The sequence below is a fragment of the Equus quagga genome, chromosome 13 (assembly GCF_021613505.1).
Source record: "Equus quagga isolate Etosha38 chromosome 13, UCLA_HA_Equagga_1.0, whole genome shotgun sequence".
Taxonomy (NCBI): Eukaryota; Metazoa; Chordata; class Mammalia; order Perissodactyla; family Equidae; genus Equus; species Equus quagga.
This window is the reverse complement of record NC_060279.1, coordinates 87,793,778-87,801,974: the sequence shown is the minus strand read 5'-3', so window position 1 is coordinate 87,801,974 and position 8,197 is coordinate 87,793,778. Positions and strand designations below refer to the sequence as shown.

At 55.9% G+C, this 8,197-nt stretch overlaps 1 protein-coding gene across 1 annotated transcript; it reads left to right on the top strand.

Annotated features, from left to right (window-relative positions):
* The first annotated feature begins 241 nt into the window (after positions 1–241).
* Positions 242–7,781, top strand: SIGLEC10 (sialic acid binding Ig like lectin 10). The gene is made up of 11 exons (XM_046682786.1): positions 242–400; positions 480–863; positions 1,004–1,288; positions 1,600–1,647; positions 1,777–2,040; positions 3,652–3,699; positions 3,830–4,087; positions 4,172–4,456; positions 4,742–4,835; positions 4,925–5,090; positions 7,043–7,781. Exons 1-11 carry the CDS (start codon positions 364–366, stop codon positions 7,307–7,309), a joined length of 2,136 nt encoding a protein of 711 aa, XP_046538742.1. The 5' UTR covers positions 242–363; the 3' UTR covers positions 7,310–7,781.
* Positions 7,782–8,197: the final 416 nt, after the last annotated feature.

The following is an 8,197-nucleotide window of genomic DNA, read 5'->3' as shown; positions in this document are numbered from 1 at the left end:
TCAGTGACCCAGGCCCAGCGGGGGTTGCCCCTGCCCTCCACCGGCGCCACAGCCAGGCCCCAGGGCTAGACACACTCCTTCCGCTCCCTCCCCAGAGGTGCCTGGGGAGGGTCCAGCTGAGTGAGCCCAAACACAGGCCGGGCCTCCAGGAAAGACTGAGAGCCCAAGTGGGCGAGATAGGGGTGAGGAGATACGAGAAGAGGAGAGGACCTCCAGTGGGACTCCAATCAGAAGCTCACTTCATGCATCGGTGCTCCGGGGCTCAGCTTCCGCCCGCCCGCCGTGGCTTCTCCTTCTGCCCCTGAACAGCATCTGCTGAAGGAGCCTGTCTCGGGGCCGGGCCAAGTGCCTCCTAACGCAGAGATGCTCCTGTCGCTGCTCTTAGCCTGGCTGTGGGACGGTGAGTGGGCCCAGGGCCAGGAGGGGCCCGGGTGGAGGCCGGGTCTGGGGACACAGATTGAGTCTCTGTCTCGCCTTAGGGTCTCGGGCTCAGGCTCCAGGATTCCACCTGCAAGTGCAGGAGTTGGTGACGGTGCAGGAGGGCCTGTGTGTGTCTGTGCCCTGCAGCGTCTCCTACCCCCAATTTGGCTGGACTGACTCTACTCCAGCTCACGGCTACTGGTTCGAAGAGAGGACCCACTCGGGCACTGGTTCTCCTGTGGCCACAAACGACCAGAATCGACAGGTGAAAACGAGGACCCAGGGCCGATTCCAGCTCGTGGGCAGTCCCCAGAACCAGGACTGCTCCCTGGTCATCAGAGATGCACAGAGAGAGGACAGCGCGGCATACTTCTTTCGGATAGAGAGAGGCATTTATGTGCAATTCAATTTTTTGCAAAACAAATTCTATCTGGAAGTGACAGGTATGGAACTGGCTCCAGGTGGAATGGGGTGGGACCTCTCCTCCCTCCCCACCCCCTGTGTCTAATACTGGGCAGGGGCTGTGGGGCATGGACCATCGGTCACCCCCTGGGGCTAGGGTCATACCCTTTCTCTGTCCCAGCCCTGACACAGAAGCCAGATGTCTACGTCCCCAAGACCCTGGAGCCAGGGCGTCAGGTGGCACTCATCTGTGTGTTTAACCCAGCCTCTGAGGAATGCCTAGTCCCTACTTTCTCCTGGAAGGGGGCTGCCCTCTCCTCCCAAGAGACCAGTCCAAGAACCTCCCGCTTCTCAGTGCTCACCCTCACACCGAGACCCCAGGACCACAACACTGACCTCACCTGTCGAGTGGACTTCTCCCGAAAGGGTGTGAGTGCAGAGAGAACCGTCCGACTGAATGTGGCCTGTGAGTCTGGCCGAGGGCTGTCAGGGTCTGCAGGCAGGTGGGGCAGGCGGGAGAAGGGGAAAGATGCAGCTGGGCAGTGGGCAGCTCTCAGCGGGGCCAGAGAGAGGGAGGTGTGGAGTCCTGGGACCCCGCCTCAGGCCGGGGAGCAGAGTGGGGATGCCAACTGGTCCTCCATGCACAAGTGTGTCTTTGGCACTCATTTGTCACTTGTCTTCTCCAAGGGTAGTCACACATTTTTTCTTCCCCGGGGTTCTCTCCAGCTGCGGGGACCCAACGCTCCTCCCCAATGTCAGCTCATAATCTCATTGCAGATGCCCCCAGAAACCTGGTTATCAGCATTTCCCAGGCCAACGCATCAGGTACTGAGAGCCTACTGGGGCAGGGCCAGGCCGGTCCTCTTTGGGGGATGAAAAGGTGTCAGGAGGCCAAGGGAAGCGGTGTTCCTCCCTGCAGCACTTCTCTTGTGCTCTCTCTCTCTCCCCTCACAGCCCTGAAGCCCCAAGGAAATACCCTGTATCTGGAAGCCCAGAAAGGCCAGTTCCTGCGGCTGCTGTGTGCTGCTGACAGCGAGCCCCCCGCCACACTGAGCTGGGCCCGGGACGACCAAGTCCTTTCTTGGTCCCACCCCTCAGGCTCCAGAACGCTGGAGCTGGTGATGCCCAGGGTGAAGCCTGAGGATGCCGGGCGCTACAGCTGCCGAGCGGAGAACGGGCTGGGCTCCCAGAGCCGCAGCCTGCACCTCTCTGTGCAGTGTGAGTGGGACCGACAGGTGCTTGGATTCTGGGAGGGGAGAAGGGTGAGGACGCAGGGGCTTGAGGTGGGGTCCCAGAGCTCTAAAGGGACCTTGAACCCCAGCCCTATGGGACTAAGGATTCAAATTCCAATTCCAACATGGGTTGTTTTTTTTCCCATACCACCAAGCAATTCTCTGTGACACCAGCTGGGTGCCCTACAATTCAACTCAATTCTGATGCTATCTACCTTGAGATTGCATCCGATCCCACGGGGCAAGGGCTCAGTCCCACAGGACTGCAACCCTCCCCCACTCCAGACACCAATCTCAAGTCCAGGTTGTCGCCTCTGCTTCTGACCCATTGGCTATAGATCGGAGGTTCCCATGACTCTCTCCTCAGGTGCAATTTATTGCTACAGCAGCTCACAGAACTCAGAGAAACATTTTACTTTCTAGATCAGCAGTTTATTATAAAAAGATATAACTGGTGGCGCAGCGGTTAAGTTCACAAGTTCTGCTTCGGCAGCTCGGGGTTCACCGGTTCGGATCCCGAGTGTGGACATGGCACCGCTCAGCAAGCCATGCTGTGGTAGGCATCCCACATATAAAGTAGAGGAAGATGGGCACGGATGTGAGCTCAGGGCCAGTCTTCCTCAGCAAAAAGAGGAGGATTGACAACAGATGTTAGCTCAGGGCTAATCTTCCTCAAAAAAAAAAAAAAAAAGATGTAACTGGGGAACAGCTGGATGATGCACAGGGCGAGGTATGGGGAAAGGGCACAGAGCTTATGTGCCCTTTCCAGGCAAGCCACTCTCACCGAATCCCTCCGTGTTCACCAACCCGGAAGCTCTCCAAACCCCATCCTTTGGGTTTTTATGGAGGATTCCTTACCTAGGCAGGATTGATTAAATCATTGGCCGTTCATGATTGATTCAAGCCCCTCTCCCCTCCCTAGAGGTAAAGGGGGTAGGAGTGAAGGTTCCAGTCCTCTAATTATGTGGTTGGTTCCCCTGGCAACCAGCCCCCATCCTTACCTGACCTCCAAAAGTTGCCTCATTAATATAAACTCAGGTGTAGTTGAAAGGGGTTTATTATGAATATCAAGACACCATGGGGCCGGCCCCGTGGCTGAGTGGTCAAGTTCGCACGCTCTGCTTCAGTGGCCCAGGCTTTCACTGGTTGGGATCCTGGGCACAGGACCACGCTGAGGCGGTGTCCCACATAGCACAACCAGAGGCACTCACAACTAGAATTTACAACTATGTACTGGGGAACTTTGGGGAGAAGAATAAAAAAAGAAAAGAAAAAATATTGGTGACAGTTGTCAGCTCAGGTGCCAATCTTTAAAAAAAAAAAAAAGACATCTTTATGGCTTTTATCACTTAGAAAATTCCAAGTGTTTTAGAACTCTGCACCAGGGACGAAGACCAAATATATGTTTTTCTTATAAATCACAACGCCACAGGGACCAGCCTTTCTTCCCCATCTGTTCTCTTGAGAGGTTTGTGTCACTCAGTGGGGACCTCAGTATCCCCTCCCTGCCCCGCCCCCCATCATCGCCAGGGATGGTTCCTTCTGCCCGAGTGAAGCCTCCGGCCGGTTGAGACCCCATGCTCTGTCTCTGTTGCAGATGCCCCAGAGAACCTGAGAGTGCTGGTCTCCTACGCAAACAGGACAGGTAGGAAAAGGGGACAGAGAGTCAGGGCCTCTGGGTGCCACAATGGGGGCCCAGGCATCTGGAATGTCAGCATGCCAGTGGGTCCCTGTGCCCTCAGCTGTGCATCTGTCCTGCCTCTTCCCTCCCCTAGTCCTAGAAAGCTTCGGGAATGGCACGTCCCTCCCGGTCCTGGTGGGCCAAAGCCTGCGTCTGCTCTGTGTCACCCATAGCAACCCCCCAGCTGGGCTGAGCTGGGCCTGGGGGGGACAGACTCTGAGCCCCTCCCAGTCCTCAGACCCTGGGGTCCTGGAGCTGCCTCAGATCCAAATGGAGCATGAAGGCGAATTCACCTGCCGAGCTCAGAACCAGCTGGGCTCCCAGCACTTCTCTCTGAGCCTCTGTGTGCACTGTGAGTGAGGTGGGGTGGTGGGGGGCAGCACCTGAGTCCTGGGGAGGGGAGCAGCACCGCTGACCTTCTCATCCCTCCCCACAGACCCGCCACAGCTGCTCAGACCTTCCTGCTCCTGGGAGGACGAGGGTCTGCACTGTGGCTGCTCATCCCGAGCCCAGCCGGCCCCCTCCCTGCGCTGGCGGCTGGGGGAGCGTCTGCTGGAGGGGAACAGCAGCAACGCCTCCTTCATCATCACCTCCAGCTCCTCTGGGCCCTGGGCCAACAGCTCCCTGAGTCTCAGCAAGGGGCTCAGCTCTGGCCTCAGAGTCAGTTGCGAGGCCACGAACGTCCACGGGGCCCAGAGAGCCACTGTCCTGCTGCTGCCAGGTCAAGGGGCCAACTGCATGCCCCCTGGAGGGCGGGGGCTGAGTGGGGCAGGAAACAGGGTCCTGTGGTCAGAGCAGGAGCTGGGGATGTATAGGGGGAAATCCACATTGGAAGGCCTGACCCCTGGGCCTGGGGTGCAGCAGGGTTTCCAAGAAGTACTTGGAAAAGAATTGCAGGTCAGGCACCTGGAATGAGAGCTGGAAGCCTGAGGGTCTAGCACGGGTGGGCATGAAGACCCACGTTGATGGGACGGGCTCAGAGACGTCTGACGGTTTCCTCGTGCAGATAAGAAGGGGCTCATCTCCAAAGCATTCTCCCATGGAGTATTTCTGGGAATTGGCGTCACGGCCCTCCTTTTCCTGTGCGTCATCCCCATCATGTGAGTTCAGAGCAGGAGAGCGATGGGGTCTGGGCCCCGGGAACTGGGCTGGTGCCGGGTTACACACCAAGGTGGGCTGGTTTCCTCAGGGTGAAGACTCTGAGGAGGAAATGGACCCCGGCAGGGACTCGGCCCCAGGCAGAGGCTCAGACCCCGGCAGAGGCTCCAACCCAGGCGGAGGCTCGCAGGTTCAGGGCCTCGCGGAGGAGCACCATCCTGGATTACATCAATGTGGTCCCTAACGCTGCTGCCCTGGTGAGTGGCCCGGATGGGATGTGCTGCCCTTTCTTCCCCTCCCCTAAATCCTGCGCCCCATCTCCGATTCCTGCACGCGCTCCTCCCCTTCCCTGTCCCAACCTTCGCCCGAGGGACGTCCAGGTGGAAGAAGCTTGGGCGTGGGATTCAGATCCTGACTCTCGAGACCTCTGCGAAATCGCTCACTCCCTTCGAGCCTCCGTTTCTTCCTCCGCTTCCTTTTGAGAGTTGGTTTGAGGGTTAGAACGCGTCCGCTGGCTCCATAGGTAGCAGCTGTTCCATTATTACCACCATCAATAACTGATATACTAATGATTAACATCCTTGAGAGGCAGGACGTCTAATGATCGAGACGGGATGCTCTGAAGTCATCCTGCCTGGGTTCAATCCTGCTTTTGTTGCTACGTGTTCTTGGACAAGTCATGGAACTTTTCTGTGCCTCAACTTCTTTAAGATAGGGACAATAGTGGTACCTACTAACTAGGATCATTCTAGGTGTTCAATATGCTCATACGGTACCAGTAAAACTTTTAGAATCGTACCTGGGACCTAGTAAGCGTTCGGTAAATGCTGGATATTTTCAGAAGAGAACATCTGTACGCTGACGACTCCAAAATTTACATGTCCCAGACTCACCCCTGAACTGGAGACTCATATGCAGCTGTCTAGGCAGCATCTCCATTTGGATGTCTAACCAAACCCATGGCTAACTACATCAGTCATGCTTCTCCATCCTCCCCATCTCGGCAAATAGCACTATGTCCGCCCAGCTGCTCAAGCCAAAGCCCTGCAGCCATCTTTCCCTCCTCTCTTCTCTATCACCCCACAATCAACCCATGAGCAAATCTCCTCTACGGTACAGCCAAACCACTTCTCGCCCCACCTCCCCGGTCCATGCACTGACATCTCTCCCCCCGCACGCCCTCGCCACCTGCTGTGTGTCCTCTCTGCTTCCGCTCACCACCACCCCCCACACCCCACTCCCTGCCCCAGTCTACTGCTCTGTACATAATATCCTTTCAAAACCCAAACAGGCAGGGGCCAGCCCCGTGGCCAAGTGGTTAAGTTCGCGAGCTCCGCTTCCCACGGCCCAGGGTTTTGCTGGTTCAGATCCTGGGCACTGACATGGCCCTGCTCGTCAGGCCATCTTGAGGCAGCATCCCACGTACCACAACTAGAAGGACCTACAACTATAAATTCACAACTATGTGCTGGGGGCATTTGAGGAGAAAAAAGCCAAAAAAAAAAAAAAAAGAGGATTGGCAACAGTTGTTAGCTCAGGTGCCAATCTTCAAAAAAAACCAAAGAGCGGGGCCAGCCCAGTGGTGCAGCAGTTAAGCGCACACGTGCTGCTGCAGCGGCCTGGGGTTCACCGGTTCAGATCCCAGGTGGGGACATGGCACTACTTGGCACGCCATGCTGTGGTAGGCGTCCCAAGTATAGAGGAAGATGGGCATGGATGTTAGGGCCAGTCTTCCTCAGCAAAAAGAGGAGGATTGGCAGCTGTTACCTCAGGGCTAATCTCAGGGCCAATCTTGTGGTGGTCTCTTGTGCGTGACAGCACGTATGTAACTGCACATTGATAAAACCGTAGAGATGGAGCACAGATCCGTAGTGAGGGTGAGGGACGGGAGGTGATAAGAGGGACCATAAAGGGATAGCAAGAGGGAGATCTTTGTGGTGATGGACCAGCTCTGTATCTTGATGGTAGTGGCTGCGCACATCCACCTGTGTAAGTTTGCAAGGGCTGGCATAGCAAAAACCACAGACTGGGTGCCTTAGTGACAGACATTTCTTTATTGTTTGTTCTGCTCCAAGATGGGAGGCAAGCTCAGCGAGAGCAGACTTTTCCTCCCTAACGTAACCCCAGGTCCTCAGTCAGTGTCTGGCGCACGGTAGGTGCTCAAGTGTCTGTTGAATGAATGAAGGAAGGAAGGATGTTTTCCCCTTAGGCTCGGAATCGCAAGGACAAACCAAGCAGTCCTTCCCGGCCCCCACCTCCAGATGCTCACTGCCCGGAGCCCAGGAAGAAGCAGAAGGAGCTGCGTTTTGTTTCCCACGGTGGTCCAGGACCCAAATCAGCCACTCAAGCTCCAGAATCGGAGAACGACCAAAAGGAGCCCCACTATGCTGCCCTCAGCTTCCCAGGCTTCAGACCGTGGGAGCCCCGGGTGCCCAAAGACACCCGCTGGGAGTATGCGGAAGTCAAGTTCCACTGAGGAACTGGGGCTCACATCCGGGCTAGGGAGAAAGGCAGGGCGATAAGGATGAGGGAAAGAGTGCCAAAGCTCTCGCTTTCTTTTTAAAAAATCCCTCCAAGGATGGTTCATCCCATCCCAGACCTGAGCATCTGGCACAGCTCGATGAGTCTCTCTAGAGTGGCCTTCTCCGAATGCACTCTTCTGAGAAGCAAGGAAAAGCTCTTCCTCTGACCTACCGAGGTACCACCCTAGCCGATTACTCACAATCTCACAGCTTCTCAAAGGTGTGAGGGCCTTTAAAGATGTTTAAGCAGTCATCTGTGCGGTCAGCAAGCTAACCTCACGGGTCAGGGTCAAGCCTGGCCCCATGCCTATTTTCGTACTACCCGTGAACTAAAAAACTTTTTACATTTGAAATACTTGGGGGCAGGGGAGGGGAATCAAAAGCAGAAGACTGCTTTGTGACTCGTGGAAAGGATACGAGATTCAAATGTCGGTGTCTGTAAATAAAGTTGTGTTGGAGCCCAGCCGTGCCCATCCTTTATGCACCTACCGTCTGTGGCTCATTTCATACAGGGTTGAGTCACCGGCCTGCAAAGCCTCAGATATTTAGCACCTGGGCTTCACAGGAAAAGTCTGCGGAATCCTAACCTAAAGGAAACTCACCCACTTCTTTCTACAGAAGAGGAAACAGAAGCAGAAGTCCAGAAAGAGTTCAAGAGTAGCCAAGGCAGGGGCTGGCCCGGTGGCGCAGCGGTTAAGTGAGCACGTTCTGCTTCGGCGGCCCGGGGTTCGCCGATTCAGATCCCAGGTGCGGACATGGCATTGCTTGTCAAGCCATGCTGTGACAGGTGTCCCATATATAAAGTGGAGGAAGATGGGCATGGATGTTAGCTCAGGGCCAGT

Coding starts and splice junctions, on each gene's coding strand:
- SIGLEC10 (XM_046682786.1), top strand. CDS start 364: ATGCTCCTGTCGCTGCTCTTAGCCTGGCTGTGGGACG. Junction 1,648..1,776: donor TTCCCAGGCCAACGCATCAG/GTACTGAGAGCC, acceptor CTCCCCTCACAG/CCCTGAAGCCCCAAGGAAAT. Junction 4,457..4,741: donor CACTGTCCTGCTGCTGCCAG/GTCAAGGGGCCA, acceptor TTCCTCGTGCAG/ATAAGAAGGGGCTCATCTCC.